The sequence below is a fragment of the Nerophis lumbriciformis genome, linkage group LG10, assembly GCF_033978685.3.
Source record: "Nerophis lumbriciformis linkage group LG10, RoL_Nlum_v2.1, whole genome shotgun sequence".
Taxonomy (NCBI): domain Eukaryota; kingdom Metazoa; phylum Chordata; class Actinopteri; order Syngnathiformes; family Syngnathidae; genus Nerophis; species Nerophis lumbriciformis.
In genome coordinates this window covers 10,081,606-10,107,066 of record NC_084557.2, presented here as the reverse complement: position 1 = coordinate 10,107,066, position 25,461 = coordinate 10,081,606, and the positions used below count along the sequence as shown (strand labels likewise).

At 40.0% G+C, this 25,461-nt stretch overlaps 1 protein-coding gene across 2 annotated transcripts in view; it reads right to left on the bottom strand.

The window, feature by feature from the left end:
* The window catches only part of LOC133612667 (reelin), a 316,782-nt gene that overhangs the window by 32,806 nt on the left and 258,515 nt on the right, over positions 1-25,461 (bottom strand). For both annotated transcript variants that reach the window (XM_072913903.1, XM_072913904.1), the window contains exons 40-53: positions 22,007-22,189; positions 18,578-18,746; positions 18,326-18,431; positions 18,013-18,239; positions 17,727-17,950; positions 14,305-14,455; positions 13,960-14,218; positions 11,006-11,255; positions 10,754-10,922; positions 7,448-7,588; positions 5,575-5,752; positions 5,312-5,505; positions 1,515-1,765; positions 1,267-1,421 (exon numbers count right to left, since the gene is read on the bottom strand). In XM_072913903.1, coding sequence (XP_072770004.1) covers positions 1,267-1,421; positions 1,515-1,765; positions 5,312-5,505; positions 5,575-5,752; positions 7,448-7,588; positions 10,754-10,922; positions 11,006-11,255; positions 13,960-14,218; positions 14,305-14,455; positions 17,727-17,950; positions 18,013-18,239; positions 18,326-18,431; positions 18,578-18,746; positions 22,007-22,189 — 2,657 coding nt within the window. The remainder of the gene's footprint in view (positions 1-1,266; positions 1,422-1,514; positions 1,766-5,311; positions 5,506-5,574; positions 5,753-7,447; positions 7,589-10,753; positions 10,923-11,005; positions 11,256-13,959; positions 14,219-14,304; positions 14,456-17,726; positions 17,951-18,012; positions 18,240-18,325; positions 18,432-18,577; positions 18,747-22,006; positions 22,190-25,461) is intronic.

Genomic DNA, 25,461 nt, shown 5'->3' with positions numbered 1-25,461 from the left:
GGGTTTCCCTAAACCCCGTACACCCTCAGCACTTCCCACAGGATCTCCCGGGGGACCCGGTCATACGCCTTCTCCAAATCCACAAAGCCCATGTAGACTAGATAGGCATACTCCCAGGCCTTCTCCAGGAGTAAAGAGCTGGTCAGTTACAACTTACAAGGCCTTCACAAAAACATTTAAAATGTGGTTTATCAACGCCTACAGCTACCAGCACTAAAAGATGAGCCTGTTTTGATGCTAAGATAAATGTTATGTTGTATTTGATTTTTTATCATATTGTATATGTACGGAGCCCCTAAAGGGACATGGGGGAATTCGTTTTTTTTTTAGAATTTTTATTTTTATATATTTTTTTTAGACATGTATCTCGTGCGCACGAGAAAGTTTTTATAAAGTTAAAAAAAATAAAAATAATAATACATTTTTTTTTAGACATGTATGTTGTGCGCACGAGATACATGTCTAAAAAAAAAAATACAAAAAAAATTATATATATAAAAAAAAAAATCCGCCCATGCCCCTTTAGGGGCTCCGTATATATGCCATCCATCCATCCATCTTCTTCCGCTTATCCGAGGTCGGGTCACGGGGGCAGCAGCCTAAGCAGGGAAGCCCAGACTTCCCTCTCCCCAGCCACTTCGTCCAGCTCTTCCTGTGGGACCCCGAGGTGTTCCCAGGCCAGCCGGGAGACATAGTCTTCCCAACGTGTCCTGGGTCTTCCCCGCGGCCTCCTACCGGTCGGACGTGCCCTAAACACCTCCCTAGGGAGTCGTTCGGGTGGCATCCTGACCAGATGCCCGAACCACCTCATCTGGCTCCTCTCGATGTGGAGGAGCAGCGGCTTTACTTTGAGCTCCCCCCGGATGACAGAGCTTCTCACCCTATCTCTAAGGGAGAGCCCCGCCACCCGGCGGAGGAAACTAATTTCGGCCGCTTGTACCCATGATCTTGTCCTTTCGGTCATAACCCAAAGCTCATGACCATAGGTGAGGATGGGAACGTAGATCGACCGGTAAATTGAGAGCTTTGCTTTCCGGCTCAGCTCCTTCTTCACCACAATATATGTATTGTGTGCATTTTTTTTTCTCTCTTTCTTTTCTTTTTCTTTTAAATTGTAATTTTACTGCCTTTTTTACACCATGGCCAGGGGACTACAGATGAAAACTAACCTTCTGGCTAATTCTGGCTTTTTTAAGCATGTCTAGTCATGTGTTTTATGACATTGCATTGTCCCCTTTGAAATGAACTAATCTAATCTAACCTTACCTTAAACTGCATGACCCAACCCTTCTCTGGGATGATGTCATGCGTGACGGCGTAGACCTCTCTCCCATCGGCGCCACCACACACCATCCCTCCGTCAGGCGAGCTGCAGAAACGCTGAACTGAGCAGTCCTCTGAGAACAACCAATGATCGCTGACTATCGACAGTGAAAAACAGAGAAAACAGCACATTCAGTTTGCTTTCAGAAGACTGGAACAAGGTATTAGTGGGAGGCTAAACTTTGCTGTACCTATCGGGGCTTCCTCGTGCTCACTCAAGTCACTCATTGGTCCGGAGGTCTCATCAGCCGGAGCTCTCTCGTGGTTGGGCAGGGCGAGGCCGCCAAATGTGTCTGAAATCTGCGCACGCGTGTCGGAACCGGCGATGAGGACATTGTCAAGAGCCCAGTCACTGTGGTCGACACCATCATGCTGAGGCTGCCACCAGCGCACACGCACTCCTTCTTGGCGTGCAGCAGGGGGCAGCAGAACATTAACAAACCTGTATGGAGGACATTTTTCATTTTGCATGCATGCTAAATTGGGTCCATGGAGAATGTGTTCCTTATTTGCAAATAACTCGATGTGACACTTTTTTGTGCTTAGTGTTACAGTGGTTCCTCATAGTGTCCCAACTTAAGAGTGTTTTGAGATAAGAGCTATCTTTGAGCTAATTGTTATGCTTTAAGTTGTGCGCAAAAATTTGACTTAAAAAGCATCCCTGCCATTAATTGGCGTCGCAAATGTCGCAGTCAAACTCGTAAGATCCGCCCCAAAAATTTGGTCTCACTCGCTGGCATTAGCTTATAGCTAGAGATGTACAGTACAGTACAGTACAAAAGTTTGGACACACCTTCTCCTCATTCAATGCGTTTTCTTTATTTTCATGACTATTTACATTATAGATTGTCACTGAAGGCATCAAAACTATGAATGAACACATGTGGAGTTATGTACTTAACAAAAAAAGGTAAAATAACTGAGAACATGTTTTATATCCTAGTTTCTTCAAAATAGCCACCTTTTGCCCTGATTACAACTTTGCACACTCTTGGCATTCTCTCGATGAGCTTCAAGCATACCTGTGAAGTGAAAACCCTTTCAGGTGACTACCTCCTGAAGCTCATGGAGAGAATGCCAAGAGTGTGCAAAGCAGTAATCAGAGCAAAAGGTAGCTATTTTGAAGAAACTAGAAAATAAAACATGTTTTCAGTTATTTCACCTTTTTTTGTTAAGTACATAACTCCACGTGTTCATTCATAGTTTTGATGTGACAATCTACAATGTAAATAGTCATGAAAAAAAAAAAAAAAAACCACATTGAATGAGAAGTGTGTCCAAACGTTTGGCCTCTACTGTACATAACTTTGTTTTCCAACCATAGGGAGACATAAATATTTTTACTGAAGCACTTGGGAGAATATAGTCCTTAAAAAGTAAAACATAAGCACAAAGTTGTAAAGGGCACATTTTTAAGACATTTAATGTTAGTAAAGAGGCTTATTTGGGTTAAAACAATGTACCACATGATTGGTGACTCAGAGAGATCAGTATTGAAACATGTGTTCAATTTGATTTAAAGTACTCATAGGCATGGGCGATATATGGATTTTATCGATAAATTAAAAATGTTTAATGTTCTCCTCTTATTCTGTCATAGCCCCCAGGAGCTTCTGTGGCTTCCGCCCTGCCTCTTACTTCCTAAGCGGAGATTTACACACCTAGCAAAACATGGCTAAAGCTAACGTCAACGAAAGCGAGATGTTTGTTCCAAAGAAAAGAAAAGTGTTGTCAGTAGTTTGGTTTTGCAGCATTAGATGTTATACAAATGACTGCACGCTGCAAAGTTTGTTTAAAAAAAACAGCAGAACAACAAACTTATTCCTGCATCTGAAACAGAAACTTCCAGTCGAGTGGGGAAAATGCAACTCAAGGCAAACGAAACCGCTAGAATAAACAAAGTCTGGCTAAAAAGCAGCTTAATGTGGTGGAATCAACCCTAATACAAAGTTTGTACGGTATACCGGTACTAGTCAAGTATCGCGGTACTAATGAATCAAAAACGGTACTATACTCTGTTTGAAAAGTACCGGTTCCCCATTTTTTTGTTTAACGGGCATGACGTCGCGTCGTGACATTGCTGGTTTTACGAGCAGAGGAGCATGTTCGGCAGCGCCCAATCACAGAGTACTTACAAGCAGACACAGTGTGTAGACAGAAAAGGGAGAATGGACGCATTTTGGCCTAAAAACTAAAGATAAAGGTGAAGTTATAACACTGAAATGCCCTCAGGAAGAGGTGCTTTAAAACATGGCGAGCTATGTCTTAAAGCAGTCTGCAGTGTTTTAGCTACTTCTAAATCACTAATCCTCGCCTCCATGGCGACAAATAAAGTATGTTTCTTACGGCGTCACCGCTTACAAGAGCTATCGCTCCTGAATGTAAACAAATGCCATGGGTGGATCTACACCTGACATCCACTGTAAAAATACCAAGTACAATAGCGTATCTAGTCAATACTACTATGATTACATCGATATATTTAAAAAAAATATATAGATGTAATCTATACTTAATTTTTTTCCTCTTTTTTAAATTCATATTATGTTTATAAACTCAGGAAATACGTCCCTGGACACATAAGGACTTTGAATATGACCAATGTATGATCCTGTAACTACTTGGTATCGGCTCGATACCCAAATGTGTGGTATCATCCAAAACTAATGTAAATTATCCAAACAAAAGAAGAATAAGTGATTATTACATTTTAACAGAAGTGTAGATAGAATATGTTGAAACGGAAAATAAGCAGATATTAACAGTAAATGAACAAGTAGATTAATAATCCATTTTTACAGCTTGTCCCTCATAATTTTGACAAAATAATAGAATGGAAAATGACATACGTCAGCAACCAAATTAGGACTTACTACTAAAAGACAAGTTGTCTAGTACGTTCACAATTGTATTTAAGGCCAAAATTGTTCTTTGATTACAATAAGAAACATATGTTTAATGTACCGTAAGATTTTTTTGTTAAAATAAAGCCAATAATGCAATTTTTTGTGGTCCCCTTTATTTAGAAAAGTATCGAAAAACTATGATGGGAAGAAGCACAGTGGAGAACTACGACTAAAGCATTTGCTCAGCACACCGCCAAGATGTGTGAATGGGAAAAGCCTGTGTTTATCCACTTACTGTACTTAAAATATAGTCTTCTCCATATTTTACTTGCTTATTTATTTGCATACTATGTGTAATACTAGATCTTTATTTACAGAAGTATTTAATTCAAAACAAAAGTTTTAAGTTTGCACTTTACTAAATTTAACTTTAGAAACTATTTATTTGCATGCGATGTGCAATGCTACATTTTTGTTTAGCCTCTTAAGGCCCAAGCTGTTTGTTTACATGCTTTTTTTATTTATCTTTGCTATTTGGGATTATTGGACCCTAATTAGAATAAAAAACTAATAATCATCTTTTGATATGATGTACTTGGTCCATAAGTACACAAACGTGTACTTCATGTTTAGTGACATGCTAATTCTTATTTTTACACTTTATTTTCCAAATTCCATTGTATGTTATACTCTTCTGACACCACCAGATGGCAGTATAAGTGTCCACATAAGCGGCCATAAGACCCCAATTCAGTAGTGTACACAATTTTGGAAATAAGAGCTAAAAGGTGCTGTCCACGCATGTGGCCACTAAGCCTTTAGAGTTACAGAAGTGTTTTTTACAAGACAGAACTGTTGCTTCTCAGAGGAAGCTTTTAATTTATTTAATAAAAAGTACAATTTAAATCAGGTCTAAAAAGTCTAAAAAATATTATTCAAAATAGAATTTTGCTCAGAGTAGGATGTAGTGTGTGTAGTGTCGTTTCAAACTACCGTACTAGTCTTTGATCAATGAAAATAAAAATGATCTCTGATGTTTGTATTCATTAGTTTCTTTAAAAAGTAGGGGGAAAAAATTGGAAAAAAACGTAATCTGAAAAATATTTTGAGGCCATATCCATCGCCTAAACTTGAGAACTCACCCAGGCTTGGTGTACAGATCATAGAAGATCTCAGTCAGCAGACGCCAGTGGATTCCTCCGTTCAAGCTGTACTCCAGGAGCACGCCCTGGTTACGGTTACTAGGTGGGATCATGCAGCCGTACATGAAGTAGAACTGGATGAACTCCGCGTTGGTCAGGTTCAGGTCCACTGTCACCAACTGACGGCTACAACTCTGCATAGAATAACACTTGTTGACACGTTGCATAAGTAATCAGAGGAAGGAATGAGGGCGAGTACTTACGCCGCTGAAGTGCAGAGCAGCTCCAGAGGCCACAGCCCCGCACACACTGCTGAGTTTCCCACCAGTCAGGGTGTGCCAGTGGCTGAGCGAGGGAGCCCGACTGAAGCTGTCCTTCAGTTGGGAGGGCAGTGGAGACACTGGCTCGTCACAATACTCGCCACCCCAGTCTGGATCACACCTGATGAAGAAATGTTAGGCTGTGGTTGTACAAAACCCCAAACCAGTGAAGTTGGCACGTTGTGTAAATGGTAAATAAAAACAGAATACAATGATTTGCAAATCCTTTTCAACCTATATTCAATTGAATAGACTGTAAAGACAAGATATTTGATGTTCGAACTGTTGCAAATATTAGCTCATTTAGAATTTGATGCCTGCAACATGTTTCAAAAAAGCTGGTCCAAGTGGCAAAAAAGACTGAGAAAGTTGAGGAATGCTCATCAAACACTTATTTGGAACATCCCACAGGTGAACAGGCTAATTGGGAACAGGTGGGTGCCATGATTAGGTATAAAAGAAGCTTCCATGAAATGCTCAGTCATTCACAAACAAGGATGGGGCGAGGGTCACCACTTTGTCAACAAATGCGTGAGCAAATTGTCGAACAGTTTAAGAACATTTCTCAACGAGCTATTGCAAGGAATTTAGGGATTTCACCATCTACTGTCCGTAATATCATCAAATGGTTCAGAGAATCTGGAGGAATCACCGCACGTAAGCGGCAAGGCTGAAAAAACAACATTAAATGCCTGTGACCTTGGATCTGTCAGGCGGTACTGCATCAAAAAGCAACATCAGTGTGTAAAGGATATCACCACATGGGCTCAGGAACACTTCAGAAAACCACTGTCAGTAACTACAGTTTGTCGCTACATCTGTAAGTGCAAGTTAAAACTCTACTATGCAAAGCGAAAGCCATTTATCAACAACACCCAGAAACGCCGCCGGCTTCGCTGGGCCCGAGCTCATCTAAGTTGGACTGATGCAAAGTGTAAAAGTGTTCTGTGGTCTGACAAGTCCACATTTCAAATTGTTTTTAGAAACTGTGGACGTCGTGTCCTCTGGAAGGAAGAGGAAAATAACCATCCGGATTGTTATAGGCCCAAAGTTGAAAAGCCAGCATCTGTGATGGTATGGGGGTGTATTAGTGCCCAAGGCATGGGTAACTTACACATCTGTGAAGGCACCATTAATGCTGAAAGGTACTTACAGGTTTTGGAGCAACATATGTTGCCATCCAAGCAACGTCTTTTTCATGGACGCCCCTGCTTATTTCAGCAAGACAATGCCAAGCCACTTCGGAGTAAAAGAGTGCGGGTACTAGAGTGGGGGTACTAGACTGGCCTGCCTGTAGTCCAGACTTGTCTCCCATTGAAAATGTGTGGCGCATTATGAAGCCTAAAATACAACAGCGGAGACCCCGGACTGTTGAACAACTTAAGCTGTACATCAAGCAAGAATGGGAAAGAATTCCACCTGAAAAGCTTCAAAAATGTGTCTCCTCAGTTCCCAAACGTTTACTGAGTGTTGTTAAAAGGAAAGGCCATGTAACACAGTGGTAAAAATGCCCCTGTGCCAACTTTTTTGCAATGTGTTGCTGCCATTAAATTTTAAGTTAATGATTATTTGTTTCTCGGTTCGAATATTAAATATCTTGTCTCTGCAGTCTATTCGATTGAATAAAAGTTTAAAAGAATTTGCAAATCATTGTATTGTGTTTTTATTTACCATTTACACAACGTGCCAACTTCACTGGTTTTGGGTTTTGTAATTGCACGTCCCTTGAAGCCGACAAGTCAGTTGACATTTTAGCAGGACAATCACAGCAGAAACACAAGTGTGGTACTTACACAAACACAAGTGTGGTACTTACACACAGGAGCTTTGCTGGCACCGTCCGTGACCTGAACACATATCTGGACAGCCGTCTCCAATATAGAGGTTATCTAGAGCCCAGGTCTGCTGCTTGTCAAAGGGAGCCTGTTGGAACCAGCGGAACCTTGTGGCAGGAGATCTACAATCATAGGTCATCACTATGAAAAAACTGAATCCATGAAATGAAAAGTCAAAAGCACAATCATTCATCCAAATGCTGTTGGTAATAGGGCTGTCTTCAAATAGTCTAAGATTCGACAATTTGATTCAGATAAGTCAGATTGAACAATCAATCATTAATATTCCCTCTCTCCTTTGTTGAAGTGGGCCAATTAAGGACCTGTTGAGGCCTCCTGCACACAGCAGGTGAGTTGGGAGGATAATTTGATTGTGTTCATCATGTCTTTTTGAAATATGAGTGAAATATTCCTGGTGTCCAGACTAGGGTTGTACGGTATAACGGTACTAGTATAGTACCGCGATACTAATGAATCATATTCGGTACTATACTCCCTCGAAAAAATACCGGCCCCCCTTTTTGTTAACGGGCTTGATGATGCGGCGTCTTCACATTGTGACATTGCTGGTTTTACGAGCAGAGGAGCATGTTCGGCAGCGCACAATCACAGAGTACTTATAAGCAGACACAGTGTGTGGACAGAAAAGGGAGAACGGATCCATTTTGGCTTAAAAACTAAAGATAAAGGTGAAATTATAACACTGAAACGCCCTTAGGTGCTTTAAGACGTGGAAAGCTAGCTTGCGGCTAACGTCCATCCGCAGTCTGCGGTGTTTTAGCTACTTCTAAATCACTAATCCTCGCCTCCATGGTGACAAATAAAGTACGTTTCTTACAAGTATCATCCCTGCAGGACGAGGAATAGCTAAACATACTTCACTACACACCGTAGCTCACCGGCGTCACAATGTAAACAAACACCATGAGTGGATCTACACCTGACATCCACTGTAATGATACCAAGTACTGGAGCGTATCTAGTCGATACTACTATGATTGCATCTGGACACATGAGGACTTAAATTATGACCAATGTATGATCCTGTAACTACTTGGTATCGGATCGATACCTAAATTTGTGGTATCATCCAAAACTAATGTAAAGTATCAAACAACAGAAGAATAAGTGATTATTACATTTTAACAGAAGTGTAAATAGAACATGTTGAAAGAGAAAGTAAGCAGATATTAACAGTAAATGAACAAGTGGATTAATAATTAAATTTTACAGCTTGTCCTTCATAATGTTGACAAAATAATAGACTGATAAATGACACAATATGTTACTACATACGTCAGCAGACTAATTAGGAGCCTTTGTTTGTTTACTTACTACTAAAATACAAGTTGTCTAGCATGTTCACTATTTTATTTAAGGACTAAATTGTTCTTCGAATGCAATAATAAACATATGTTTAATGTACACTAAGATTTTTTGTTAGAATAAAGCCAATTATGCCATTTTTTGTGGTCCCCTTTATTTAGAAAAGTATCAAAAAGTATTGAAAAGTATCAAAACACATTTTGGTACTGGTACCAAAATATTGGTATCGGGACAACCCTAGTCCAGACAAAGTTTTTAGAGCGTAAAAGGTAACTCATATCTGCTTTCAATTTCGGCTGCCACTCGAGAGCGGTCAGCTGAAAACAACTTATTGTCTGCACACAATAATATTTTACTAATAGGGTTGGGAGGATGTTTCTACATGGAGAACATGCTTGCGGCTGCTGTCAGACAAAGCTTGTCGTGCCATCGCATTGGCTCGCCCAGGAGGTGTAGCGCTCCTTTTGCAAAGATAATGATCCTTCCGCAGGTTCACTTTAAGAAACTTTGTTTACGACTTTTACTTCCTCTATTTAGTCAAGTATGATGTCCTCTTGGTGCTCCGCCAGAGCGAGAACCTCAAACTGTGGTTATGTCTTTTTTTGTTTTGCTCACTTTAGTGAATGACTATATTTCTTTTATAAATATAATTAACTTGGAATATTCACGTATACGTCGTATGTGACATTACTGACACCTAGTCACCAGTCAATATACACTACTACAGTGTTTTTCAACCACTGTGCCGCGGCACACTAGTGTCTGGTGTGCCGTGGGAGCAGGGGCGCCGCTAGGGATTTTGGGCCCCATGAAAATAATCTTTACAGGGCCCCCAACACAGTGTCATTATTTTTTCTGTATTATAATTTCATCATCATTAGGGGCCTCTCTGGGCCCCCCTCCATCATGGGCCCCTAGAATCCGTCTCCTTTACCCCCCCTTTGCGGCGCCCCTGCGTGGGAGATTATTTAATTTCACCTATTTGGGGTGAAAATATTTTTTGCAAACCAGTAATTACAGTCTGCAAATTATGTGTTGTTGTTGAGTGTCGGTGCTGTCTAGAGCTCGGCAGAGTAAGCGTGTAATACTCTTCCATGTCAGTAGGTGGCAGCCGGTAGCAAATTGCTGAGATAGGCTCCAGCGCCCCCCGCGACCCCAAAGGGAATAAGCGGTAGAAAATGGATGGATGGATGGATGTCGGAAACAGCGTGTAGGTAAAAAGGTGTCTAATGCTTTACCCAAAAATAAACAAAAGTGAATGCCCTTAAGAAAAGGCAATGAAAGTTAGGGAAGGCTATACAGAACAAAACTGAAACTGAACTGGCTACATAGTAAACAAAAACAGAATGCTGGACGACAGCAAAGACTTACTGTGGAGCAAAGATGGCGTCCACAATGTACATCCGAACATGACATGACAATCAACAATGTCCCCACTAAGAAGGATATATACAACCGAAATATTCTTGCAACAGGAAAACACCAAAAAAAAGAGAAAAATCCACCAAAATAGGAGCGCAAGACAAGAACTAAAACACTACACACAGGAAAACAGCAAAACACTCCAAATAAGTCACGGCGTGATGTGACAGGTGGTGACAGTACACCTACTTTGAGACAAGAGCTATAGTGATGCATGCTTGGTTATGGTTTAAAGTCATATCCAACAATTGCAACAACGACTTTTAACTGTCAACTGAGTTTCATTTTTTAATGATTTATGCTGGTGGTGTGCCTCTGGAATTTTTCAACGCAAAAAATGTACCTTGGCTCAAAAAAGGTTGAAAAACACTGCACTACTACATATCATCATCTGTTTTTCTTAAAAAAAACGTGACCGATTCGACGGATTGTCGACGATGGGGTATGATCTAACAAATCCGATTCGACTATGTAAAGCCTTAGTCGTAGACAGCCCTAGTTGGTATATTGCAGACGCATAATGACTCATAAGTGCTGACCTTGCATATATTGGGATATGGAGAGTCACACGGCCCCACTTATTGTACGTGTCAGAAATGAGCAGCCTCTGCAGCGTGTAGGAGGAACAGTCGGGGCTTGTGGGTAAACAGTCTCTCACCACTGGCTGCCATGTCAGACCTAAGTCCAGAGAGAACTCCAGCTCCACAGCTATGATGAGATTAGAAAACACCATCATGTATACTCACTTTCTCGTGTAAATGATCGTAACTTCTTTTTTTCAAGTTGCTTACAGTAACAGGAGTTGGTCACTGAGCAGGAAGCGGAAAAGTCAAACTGGATGAAGGCATCGGGACCCAAACTGATGTCAGTGCTGACCGCATAGCGAGTGCTGGACTTTTCGATGAAAGCAAAAGCGGGTCCGTCCGAGCCACAAACCGGCATTCGGGTTCCTCCTGGGTGGAGGAGCCATGAGCGTCCATCGATTGATGAGAAATCATCTTCCAGAGGCCCCCAACCACTGGCACTACCACCGACCACCACCTGGAGAGAAAATTGTATATTTAGAAGAAAAAGAAAGATTTCAATAATGCAAAATGAACTTTTTAATAATGTTTCAACAGTCATACAGTACAGGCCACACCTTTGCATTCAATGCGTTTTCTTTATTTTCATGACTATTTACATTGTAGATTGTCACATCAAAACTATGAATGAAGACATGTGGAGTTATGTACTTAACAAAAAAAAAGGTGAAATAACTGAAAACATGTTTTATATTCTAGTTTCTTCAAAATAGCCACCTTTGGCTGTGATTACTGCTTTGCACTCTCTTGGCATTCTCTCCATGAGCTTCAAGCACACCTGTGAAGTGAAAACCATTTCAGGTGACTACCTCTTGAAGCTCATCGAGAGAATGCCAAGAGTGTGCAAAAAAGTAATCAGAGCAAAGGGTGGCTTTATATATATATATATATATACATATACTGTGTATATGTGTATATATATATATATATATATATATATATATATACATATACTGTGTATATGTGTATATATATATATATATATATATATATACATATACTGTGTATATGTATATATATATACATATACTGTGTATATGTATATATATATATATATATATATATATATATATATATATACATATACTGTGTATATGTATATATATATATACATATACTGTGTATATGTATATACATATACTGTGTATATATATATATATATGTATGTGTGGGAAAAAAATCACAAGACTATTTCATCTCATTCATTTTCCCACACATACATATATTGCGCTCTACTATGGTATCGAGCACTATTTTTTGGATAACCTTATTAAGACATATATATATATATATATATATATATATATATATATATATATATATATATATATATATATATATATACATACATATACACAGTACAGGCCAAAAGTTTGGACACCTTCTCATTCAAAGCGTTTTCTTTATTTTCATGACTATTTACATTGTAGATTGTCACTGAAGGCATCAAAACTATGAATGAACACATGTGGAGTTATGTACTTAACAAAAAAAGGTGAAATAACTGAAAACATGTCTTATATTCTAGTTTCTTCAAAATAGCCACGCTTTGCTCTGAATACTTTTTTGCACACTCTTGGCATTCTCTCGATGCGCTTCAAGAGGTAGTCACCTGAAATGGTTTTCACTTCACAGGTGTCATAGTTTTGATGCCTTCAGTGACAATCTACAATGTAAATAGTCATGAAAATAAAGGAAACGCTTAGAAATGAGAAGGTGTGTCCAAACTTTTGGCCTGTACTGTATGTGTCCCTCGAGCCTGTTTATGACCACCAAACATGAGAAAAATCTATTACATAAAATCTTTAGTATATCAGTATGTGGAATAAGGGAATGGATTAAGCAAATAAGTCAAACAAACTCAAAGTGTTTAAGAAAAAGAATCCTGACAAACATATTAAACCTTATTGATAAATGAGACAAACTATTATTCATCACATAGTCAGCAAATTATGAAAAACCATCACTTACTAATTGTTTATTCCTGTCTACTTTTTTTTTTTGTGTTACACATTGAGATAGGAAGTGAACATGTGTTAGAAACTGTTTTGAAACATAAAAGGGTATAGGATTATATACGATCTGCTTCTTCCTACTCCTCTTCGGACACGTTGGAACGTGAAACTGTAAATATTTGATGTGCACACTGTAACTCCTATGTGTCAAAGTCAAGGCCCGCGGCCAGATGAATTATCTATGGCCCCCAGGGACTCCATCAAGTCATAAAAATAGGGTCCCACAGTAAATTTTAGGGGTCCCACTTTTTTGTAACTGTTTTGAAAACAAATGATACATGTATTGCATTATCCTGTTATATCTCACATTCTATATTGTGTTTTGGAAAAAGGTTGTCATAAACGTTACTTAATTCGTAAAAAAAAAATTTAAAAAATGTATGCATATGTAAATGTATTCAGTTATAAACATTCATTCACTTTCTTCTTTCCTTCATGGATCTAAACTTTACAGTTGTTTTTTTCTATATTTTTTTGTAATATTTTCAGAATGTGTTTGTTGTATTTTTGGCCAAAGTAAGACAAAGAAAACAATCTGAAGTTGTCTTTATTTTTTTCTTTTAATGCCATGATTTTAATGGTCCAGCCCGCGTGCAGCCCCTTAGCTAAAATGAGTTTGACACCCCTGCTGTAACTGTATGCATGTTCGAAATAAATTAATACATTGAAGTTGGAATAATAATACATACTGAAGCAGAATGAGGCCTATAGCGCCAGTTAAAGACGTTAAAATTAATTCTAAATGGCAGACATTTATCCATGAAAATATGAAGAAGCTGCAGATGGTGTGTTTTGCAATGCAAGTTATACAAGGTATGAACTGCGTCACAGAACCAATTAAACTGTTATCGCAAAGTACCACTGTATATGTAAAAAGAGGCACACTCTGGTCAGTGATGGATGTGGACAAAACATACAATTAGAGTTAGAGCTCTAAACAAAATGGCTTGATTCCAGTCAGGCATTTAAACGGTAAATTCCAGCATCACAGCTAGATTTTGAGCAACACTGAATAATATTGTGGACTTACTTAAATTGATTGAAAATTCTTACAATATGGGAGCTTTAGAGTGCATCAAGTGTACACTAGGGTGGAAAAAAGGCGGTGCATAAGCCACTGTTTGTTCCTCTCCCGCTTCATCGTACCTGGTCAATCACCCACGGACTGTAAAACTGTCCGTTCTCAGAAGGCTGCCACCAGCGGAGGCGAGTTGAAGTAGTGCGAGCGCGCAGTGGGATCTCCAGGGCTACCAGGCGAGCTTGGTTACTGCTGTTGCTGAAGAGAAATTCCTGGAGGAGACCCCATGTCAGACCCCCATTCAGAGAGTACTGCAGCAAAACTGGCTGGGAGCGAGGATCCGGTGCTGCCTTACCGCAGCCAAGGCGCAGGAAGAATTGAACAAACCTGCCGTTGACAGATGTAACGCATCAGTTTCTGAGCAACACATTGGGGACGTTGTCAAGGAATGAATCTTGTTAATCTAACCGCACCTGGCATTAGACAAGTCCAGGTCACTAGTGACCAACATGCGCAGCCCATCCTCACTGAAGAACAGGTGGTTCCCACTGGACATGATGCCACATTTTCTGGATGGTTTACCACCACTCAGCTGTCTAAAAAGGTCAACATCCACCGCTCCTCCTGAATCCAATTAAAAACACAACAATAAATCAGCAACTCAAACATAACATTGAAACAACATGCTTTTAACTAATGTTGGGTTCTGATGTTGATTTGACTTTTGAAATGTGGTCATTTCCCAACCAACAACGTGGATTTAACACATACTTGCCAACCTTGAGACCTCTGAATTCAGGAGAAGGGGATATTTATATATATATATATATATACGTATATATATATATATATACTCCGTATTTTTCGGACTATAAGTCGCAGTTTTTTTCAAGGTTTGCGACTTATACTCAGGAGCGACTTATGTGTGAAATTATTAACACATTACCGTAAAATATCAAATAATATTATTTAGCTCATTCACGTAAGAGACTAGACGTATAAGATTTCATGGGATTTAGCGATTAGGAGTGACAGATTGTTTGGTAAACGTATCAATCAATCAATCAATCTTTATTTATATAGCCCTAAATCACAAGTGTCTCAAAGGGCTGCACAAGCCACAACGACATCCTCGGTACAAAGCCCACATACGGGCAAGGAAAAACTCACCCCAGTGGGACGTCGATGTGAATGACTATGAGAAACCTTGGAGAGGACCGCATATGTGGGTAACCCCCCCCCTCTAGGGGAGACCGAAAGCAATGGATGTCGAGTGGGTCTGACATAATGTATAGCATGTTCTATATGTTATAGTTATTTGAATGACTCTTACCATAATATGTTACGTTAACATACCAGGCACGTTCTCAGTTGGTTATTTATGCCTCATATAACGTACACTTATTCAGCCTGTTGTTCACTATTCTTTATTTATTTTAAATTGCCTTTCAAATGTCTATTCTCGGTGTTGGGTTTTATCAAATACATTTCCCCAAAAAATGCGACTTATACTCCGGAGCGACTTATACTCCAAAAAATACGGTATATATATATATATATATATATATATATATAAAAAATCCGTTCATGAATGAGTATATCCGTTCCGCTACCGTGTTCAACGGAGAAGTCTGATCTACAAAATGTGCATGCAGCATACCCCTTCCCCTGCGAGCTGTCCTGGATGAACTGAAATTATTTTTTCCAATCATTTTGGAACTTGCAAGCGTACTTCTTCTTACTCGTCGTCGCCATGTCTCTTCTTCGTTCTTCTGCTTCGTCTCTGTTATGTTTTTTGGACATTACTACTTGCCGTAGTTTTGAAGCAATGCATGATGGGAATCCGGATGTTGTGTGTCAGTGTATTAACGTGCCGGCTGGAATAAACACACGCTGAGAAATAGCTCCGTGCCTGCCTACTTTATGGGTTATAGATACACCTATGGATAACGGAGACATATATAATAGTCTCCTTTTCAGGTGAGAGACGACGCTAAAGGCAGTGCCTTTAAGGCACGCCCCCAATATTGTTGTCCGGGTGGAAATCGTGAGAAATTCGGTAGAATGGTTGCCCCGGGAGATTTTCGGGAGGGGCACTTAAATTCGGGAGTCTCCCGGGAAAATCGGGAGGGTTGGCAAGTATGATCTAACATTAGACATCAACGTTGTTTCAATTTACAAATAAAACCATTTTGCAGCGTTGTTTCAAAGTCAGTTTTAAAAAGTCATGTATGGATAATCAACGTTGTATCAATGTCATGTGCATGCTGGGAACACTTTTTCAGTGTTTATTTCCCTGTTTTGGGGTTATTTCTGTTCCAGCGCTCTTATTTCTAGTTTCCACTTCCTGTGTGCCTTCCTTGTCTGCCACTGAGCGCTGGCTCTCACGCCTGCCCCGAATTGGCAATCAGGACACACCTGTCCCTGGTTGGCAATCAGAGTGTTCCTTTATATGCCAGTGCTGTCCTTCCCTGGTATTTGCTTTTTGTGCAGTCCATAGCTGCACTCATTTTTGCTTTGTGCTAAATCAATTATCATATCACATGCACGCCCCCAAATACAGATCAGCAGGTACCTGAAGGTAAGAAAAGTTGCTTTTGCATAATATTGCCAAACAAAGCGCCAGGTAATATGTCTTACCTTATACACACACCATAATAATACTCGTATGTTGAAGCACAGTACAATCAATCAAGCGGTGCGGCTTCATAGCTTACCAAAGTCGTACTAAAACATTTTGATAGATTTTTGAGCGCCATGTGTACTGTTCTATATTCTCAATGGAACATATAAAATGTTGGTGTTGTTTACTTGAGTCATATTGCAGTCTACACGTAACTCTTATTTGTGACTGCCATCATATTGCAGTCTACACGTATCTCTTATGTGTGACTGCCATCTACTTGTTGCCACATAATACGGTAGAGAAAAAGAAGAAGCTTATGACTACGGTATCATCACGGACCACAAAGGCGGACCCGCGCACATTTTCAGGACTTATGCAGATCCCAAATACACATCAGCAGATACCAGAAGGTAAGAAAAGTTGGTTTTGCATATTATTGCAAAACAAAATACCAGATTATGTCTGCTAATAGGTGTCATTTTGCGGTCCTTATACACACACCATAATAATACTCATATGTTTAATGCGCTGACAATCAATCAAGCGGTGTGGCTTCTTAGCTTACCGAAGTCGTACTAAAAACATTTTGACAGATTTTTGAGCGCCGTGTGTAATGTTCTATATTCTCAATGGAACATTTAAAGTTTTGGTGTTGTTTACTGGTGTCATCTTGCAGTCTACACGTATCTCTTATGTGTGACCGCCATCTACTGGTCACACTTATCATTGTACCATGTACCAAACAAAATAGCTTTGAGGTGGGTAAGCACAACCAAAATTATTCCGTACATTAGGCGCATCGGGTTACAAGGTGCACTGTTGAGTTTTGAGAAAATGAAAGGATTTTAAGTGCGCCTTATCGTCGGAAAAATATGGTATATTTAAGTGTCAAGGTGACTATGTGGGTGTTATTCCATTTCTAAAGGACTCTTATAATGTTAAAAACATATTTAGAGGGTCGTAAACATGTTTTTTTATACTTTAGCTCTGGAACTATTCCATTGATAATAAAACATTTCTACCTTACAGAAGTTCAGTTACCACTGTCAGGCCTGGAACCAATTAACAGCAATTAACAAGGAATTATTTTTAGCACAATCGTAGGAAAATAGTGTTAAAAAAATAATTTTTTGTCGCCCGATCTACTTAAATATGTCTGGTCATTGTCACAAGTAAATGTGCAAGCAAAGGCTGTTTTTGGTCATGTCGACAAACCGCTAATGTCGGTGGGCGTCGCCTTAAACGGGTTCCACTGTAGTCATGGTGTACCTTCAAAGTCCTCTTTGAGGAAGTCAGGGTTGGGGGTGTCCGGCACAGAGCAGTCACTTCCAGAGTAGGCAGGGTCACACACACAGTGGGTGCCCCCCACACAGGCTCCATGGCCACTGCACATGTCTTGACACTGAGGGCCGATATAAACGTTGTCTAGCGCCCATGTTGGAGGGGCGGATCCAGTTGAGAAGAAGCCCTGATACCAACGGAACCTCACCGACCTGTAGGGTCAAAATGTTGATGGCAGGAACAGATCAGAGTGACGGAGAAATGTCGCGCTCACCCGCAGAGACGCAGCTTGCCAAAGTGTATGACCTCTCTCCTCCAGCCCTGCGTGGTGCCAGGGAAGTAGACACTGGCAGGGTGGAGCTCGGTGGAGCAGAGAGAAGATGGGTGCGGCCCACCGGCACACAATGGCACCAGTAGGTGCCACGTGGCACCAAAGTCCCGCGAGAACTCGAGGCGCACCGGGTAGGCCGAGGAGCTTTCAGCAGTGCAGCCTACATTTATCTGCGGAGAAAACAATGATTGATGTCCTCAATGAGGGTTGTGATTGTTACTGGGGGAGAGAAGACGTCGAGGATGTGTTTGGGTACCTCAAACTGGATGATGGTGTTCTCATTGACGTCAATGTCCCTGGTGGTGATGGAGTGCTCCCCCAGCTCGCTGGAGACAAACACCATGGCTGACTCATCCTCCTCTCTGCAACAAAAACAACAAGATTAGTCAAGGTTGCAAACATCCGTTTACAAGATGATATCATCACCACGGGGATCACTAATTACAAACTAAATATGGAAAACAAGACTTTGTCTTTGTAAAGATTCAAAGTTAAACTGCGTTCTTACAAGCCGGTCTTCTGGTAGGGGCAGTACAGGCCCGTGTTGCCCGCCGGGTAGAAGAGCCAGTTGGACTCATTGGGCCCCTCGTCAAAGCTGTCGACGACCACCGGGGGGTTGTGTAAAGAGCTGCCATCGATGATGAGGTCATCAATCACCCACACCTCTTCCTTCTTACCTGATGCACACAAACATGCCTCCGTTACAACACATCACCAATTAGGCTTTAACAGTGACGTGCAGTCACTAGAGGCAGGTGAGGCGGGGCCTCACCTGCCATCATGGAAAGAAAAAAAATGTAAAAAGAAAGAAAAAAAATTAAATTGTTATATGTATCCAGTGATTATACTATAAAGTTATTTTCCATTTAACTTCACCAGTTTTAGATTATTTTTATTCAAAATCGCTGAATTTTCACATTTGCCGTTCAAATACTGAGAAGAGACGGTGCGGTGAACAGCAGCCAGTTGAGGCACGTCACTCAGTGCCGCAACATGGATTGCGCAATGACTCGGCTAACTGCTGGCCTGCTGTGCATTGAGACCGTATTGCTATATGAATTATATTATACATTTCCATAGTTTAGTTAGCTGAGGTATATAATGTACAGTGTATTTTGTCAACAACTGTATGTGTGTAAAGTATTTCTTGTGCTGAGCGATCATAAAACGGCTGCAAAAGACGCACTGTGTAAGGCTCGCCTCCTGCACCCCCGCCGTAGAATTGTTATATCAACTAAAGCCCACACTTAAACTTTCCACGTGCAAGATTGAATCTATTTAAAAAATGATTTCATAAGAAGCCAAAAAGTGCAAAAACAATAATGTTGGTGTTGGAGGAGTTGTGAATGACTGCAGTGACACAACATTAGATACACCTGCAGACTGCAGGCTGCAGGTGTACCTAATTCACAACTCCTCCAACACGAACATTATTGTTTTTGCACTTTTTGGCTCCTTATTAAATAACTTTTGTAACCTATTTTCATGGGCTTTCCTCTTTGTGATGTTAAGTTCCTGTTATGCGCTGTTATACAGTATATGCCTTGAGCTCTTATTTTGAAGGCGCTAAGAGCGGAAGTGATGTCACGTTTTTGAAAGAAGGTAAATAAAGTGATCCTCGTGTAAACTGGAGCCTCCGTGTTTGTTATTTTGTAGTTTCATACAGTATAGGCGACATTTATAAACCCTCGGTTACACTTTTTTAAATAGATTCAATCTTGCACGTGGAAAGTTTAAGTGAGGGCTTTAGTTGCGGCGCATGGACTTAATTTCTAAGTAAAGGTAAGACCATAATAACGTTTTTTTTATTAAATGTGCTTTTTTGTGTGCTACAGTTTGTATGTGTAAAGTTAAAGTTAAGTTAAAGTACCAATGATTGTCACACACACACTAGGTGTAATGAAATTTGTCCTCTGCATTTGACCCATCCCCTTGATCACCCCCTGGGAGGTGAGGGGAGCAGTGGGCAGCAGCGGCGCCGCGCCTGGCAATCATTTTTGGTGATTTAACCCCCAATTCCAACCCTTGATGCTGAGTGCCAAGCAGGGAAGAATGCTGGTATGAGCTTTTAAACATAACCCGTTAACTGCTGCCAATCAAATGGTGAATAAGATACTCTTTAGGGTTCATATGTTTGTAAATCTGACTGTGATGAAGTCAGTGCTTCACCAGCCATCAACCTCACCGCACGTCACTGGGCTTTAAAATGGTCACTTTTGAAGTTCTGGGTTTTTTGTGATTCTGCGTAGTTAGGGGCCTAAGCAGAATTCAATTTGGATCCCCCAATTCAACAGTTGTTATACTTTCCAACCGTTGTGCAAGTTTAAGATTGCCTGTACACACTTAGTCTCAGGATCCAAAAGGGTTCTACTCATAAAAGTGTAATAAGTCAGCAATATATTAATATTTTCTTTGACTTTCAATGCTTGAAATCTTTTAATACCTTGAGATCTAACCATTGATATAACATTTTATTATTTTTTATGGTGTTGTTGTTTTTTTATGTTGTTTGGCCGTTTGGTCAAAAATAAAAGTTTTTTTTAATAATGGTAAAATGCAAAATATCCAGTATTTGTAAAAATTAATTGCAGAGTGGAATATTTGAGTTTGGGTCATTACAGCCTGAATTCGTCAATAATTCATGACAACATTGATTTTGATACAGCAGACACACAAACAAAAACATATTTTTACAAGGTCTACTGAGCTAGAATGAGAGAGAAAGTGGGCAGGACTTGGTTGAGTTTGAGTCTACACAAGTCTTTTATAAATATCTGCCATGTTATATACAGTACAAGTTAAAAGTTTGGACACACTTTCTCATTCAATTAGTTTTCTTTATTTTCATGACTAATTACATTGTAGATTGTCACTGAAGGCAACAAAACAATGAATGAACACATTGACAAAAAAAGGTGAAATAACTGAAAACATGTTTTATATTCTAGTTTCTTCAAAATAGCCACCCTTTGTTCCGATTACTGCTTTGCACACTCTTGGCATTCTCTTGATGAGCTTTAAGAGCTTTAAGAAATGGTTTTCACTTCACAGGTGTGCTTGAAGCTCATCGAGAGAATGCCAAGAGTGTGCAAAGCAGTAATCAGAGCAAAGGGTGGATATTTTGAAGAAACTAGAATATAAAACGTGTTTTCAGTTATTTCACTTTTTTATGTTAAGTACATAACTCCACATGTGTTCATTCATAGTTTTGATGCCTTCAGTGACAATCTACAATGTAAATAGTCATGAAAATAAAGAAAACGCGTTGAATGAGAAGGTGTGTCCAAACTTTTGGCCTGTACTGTACATAACTGTCTAATATGATTTTTTTGAATATCAGCGGCTTGATGGCAGTTTAAACATACCAAACTCTGAAAATCATGCGCATAGTTTTCTGGTGGCATTTGGTGGTCAATAATATATTTTTTTGTTTTCAATAGACCAAAATGAGACTAATTCATTGAGAAAAGCAAAGTAACATACTACAATTACAGTCAGTTAAAAATTGCACTCATGATGGGCGCCACTGGAGAAGCTCTTTGGAGAACAAGTGTATACTTTATCTTTATATCCTATTCTAACAACGTTTTAATCAAAAACCCATGCCCAAGCAAAAGGTTAATCAAACTTGAATTTAAGTAATAAAAAATATTGTACTTGTAAACTTTTGTACAAAAAACCTTTTCTTATATGTATAATTTTCCATTATAATTTAACAGTGACAAGAGCAGAAAGGGGCTATGACTTAATTTGTGTTACATTAAATATAGAGCGCCCTGTAATTCATTAATTGATATTTTACAAGCACTTCTTCATGCAAAACGGGGCACCCCACAGATCGCGGTTATCTGTCATTAAGAAAAACCACCTCGCTAGTTTTGGTGAGTTGTCCCTATCAAATGGACTCAAATAAATAAATAAACAAATAACTATTTACCACTGTTGTACGGTTGCCATAGTCTGAAGCGGGTGGCGTTGGTCTGAGCGCTGGCAGGCAGTGGCAGGTGGAGGAACAGAGTGTCCGTGGAAGCCGGGAAGTAAAACTCATCCAAAAGTAGCCAACTGATTCCCCCGTTCACGGAATACTGCAGCAGCACTGAGTGGGAGCGCTCAGGTACACCTAGAAAATCCAACAGGAACATCAATCAATCAATGTTTACTTAAATAGCCCTACATCACGAGTGTCTCAAAGGGCTGCACTAGCCACGACATCCTCGGCTCAGATCCCACATCAGGGCAAGAAAAAAACTCAACCCAATGGGGTAACATGACAATTAACGTGAAACACATTCATAGTTAAAGGACTCTAGATGTCCGAAATTTAACTAACAAGTTCTCTTTATGTATTTTTTGCTCCTGTAAGTCATTTTTCAAATTATCAATTAGTTTTTAAGGAATCGGTAAATAATTAACTGTACTTGGAACGCCCATTTTTCATCACCAGACTTGATATGCCCCCCCCACCCCTTGGTGCGACGTTAGCTACAGAACTGAAGCCCATTTCCCCGCATAGACAGTGTGGATGAAGGCATGTAAACCTGGTCCATGAATACTTTAAACCTATATGGTTAACACTATGTCCAAAAAATAAATAAGTACCGTATTTTCCAGGCGCACTTAAAATCCTTTTTATTTTTCAAAACTCAACAGTGCACCTTATAACCCGGTGCGCCTAATGTAAGGAATACGTTTGGTTGACCTTACCCACCTTGAAGCTATTTTATTTGATACATGTTGTAATGATATGTGTGACCAGTAGATGGCAGTCACACATAAGAGATACATGGAGTCTGCAATATGACTCAAGTAAACAACACCGACATTTTATAAGTTCCATCGAAAATATAGAACAAATACAAATAAGGCAACAAGAGAAGTATCCCACACTTCTCTTTTGTAAAGTAAATTGGTACAGCCGAAATGGGCATCTACATCAATGATATGATTGGCCTGAGTAGCTGGACAGGACTAAAAAAACTAAATAATAATATCCATCCATCCATCCATTTTCTACCGCTTATTCCCTTTGGGGTCGCGGGGGGCGCTGGAGCCTATCTCAGCTACAATCGGGCGGAAGGCGGGGTACACCCTGGACAAGTCGCCACCTCATCGCAGGGCCAACACAGATAGACAGACAACATTCACACTCACATCCACACACTAGGGCCAATTTAGTGTTGCCAATCAACTTATCCCAAGGTGCATGTCTTTGGAGGTGGGAGGAAGCCGGAGTACCCGGAGGGAACCCACGCAGTCACGGGGAGAACATGCAAACTCCACACAGAAAGATCCCGAGCCCGGGATTGAACCCAAGACTACTCAGGACCTTCGTATTGTGAGGCAGATGCACTAACCCCTCTGCCACCGTGAAGCCATAAATAATAATAAATAAAGAAAATATAGAACATTACACACGGCGCTCAAAAATCTATCAACATGTTTTAGTACGACTTTGGTAAGCTATGAAGCCGCACCGCTTGATGGATTGTACTGTGCTTCAACATACGAGTATTATTATGGTGTTTGTATAAGGTAAGACATTATCTGGTGTTTTGTTTCACATTGCAAATATGCAAAACCAACTTTTCTTAACTTCTGGTACCCGCTGATCTGTATTTGGGACCTGCATAAGTCCTGAAAAATTGTGCGCATCTGCCTTTGTAGTCCGTGTCGACAGCGTAGTCGTTAAGCTCCTTCTTTTTCTCTATCTTCTTGTTATGGGACATTCCTCCTCCGCTGTTGCCATTTCTAATATAAAGTAGTGTAAAGTTCTTACTTATACCCGTCAGTAAACTCGCCATGGAAGCGCTAAAACATACCGGTATCGTGAGTTAACATTATTCACCCAAGGAACTTTAGTTATTAGAGAGTTCCGGTCGGACATTTTTTCACGGGACACATTTCCAGTTTTGTTGTTTCCGGATGAGGAGAAGCTGCTCCGTTGTTGATTGAAGTAAAGTCTGAATGTCATTAAAACAGTTAGCTCCATCTTTTGACACTTCTGACACACCCGTCCTTGCACGCTACACCGCTACAACAAAGATGACGGGGAGAAGACGCTGTCGAAGGTGAGCCACGTAAATAAGACCGCCCACAAAATGGCGCATCCTGAAGCAACTGTCAAAAAGCGACTTGAAGATGGTGTGTAAAACATCATCTATGCAACATTTACCAAAGAACCACCATTACATGTTATGGAGACCACAAGATAGTGTTTTACATTTAGAAAAAAATAATAATAATATGACTCCTTTAATGCGCCCTATAACATATAATATATATACCGTATTTTTCGGACTATAAGTCGCAGTTTTTTTCATAGTTTGGCCGGGCTCCATTGCGACTAATATATGTTTTTTTCCTTCTTTATTATGCATTTTCGGCAGGTGCGACTTATACTCCGGTGCGACTTATACACGGAAAAATACGGTATATATATAATATATTATGCCTTTTGTATGAAAAAAGATCAAAAATAGACCATCCATCGGCAGTGCGCCTTGTAATCCGGTGTGCCCTATGGTCCGGAAAAGACGGTAAATATGATAATGTATAGACACCATAGCCTGTGTTTCTTTATCTTCAGAGTCTGCCTGTCATGGGTATTTTCTCAAAATTATGACATTTCTAACATCTTCATTCTTTTTTTTTTTTTTTTTTTTTAAACCTTGCATACCTTGTGTTTCCACCCTTGTAAAGCTGTTGAAATATGAAATGTGAATTTCTATTGAAGACAAAGAAAGTCTCGACCTATCTGATCTTTCAGCATTTTCTCAAGCACAATCCAACTCAACTAGTCAAGTTGCAATTCCAGCAATAAAACATCAGTAAAAAAGGATGCAAAACTGAATACCAGCGGCTTGCCTTATTTTTCTCTGATTTTATTCTTTGTTTCTCTCTTTTTGAACGGTGGAGCTATTGTTTCCTGCTACGAGCGTGAAGTGCAGCTACACTTACTGTACGTCTTTACATAATGAATACTATTAACCTCCATAATGTAGCCTCTGGTGTGTCAGCTACAAGCAGGGCCGGTTCTAGGCAGGCATATATGAGGGGGCAGTCAAAACGTGAAAGGGGCATCATGGAGATCCAACCAAAAACACATACTACACAATATGAAATTGCCTTCAGTCTTCTGTAGGTGACGTCGACAGGCCGATACAGGACCGTTCACATTTTGGAGCTAAAAATGGGTGTTCTGGGTAACTGGGTAGCACATGGCACACTGACAAAGCTTAACCTATTGTTACTATAACAATCTACAAGGTTAATATAGGTTGCTTCTCTTTCTTCCCCTCCATTTTTCTGCATTCTTTTGTATCTCTAGTTATCATTACGTATATGTATTGTTGCATTTGAACAAGTGTATTGTTGATAATAGAGGTAAATTAT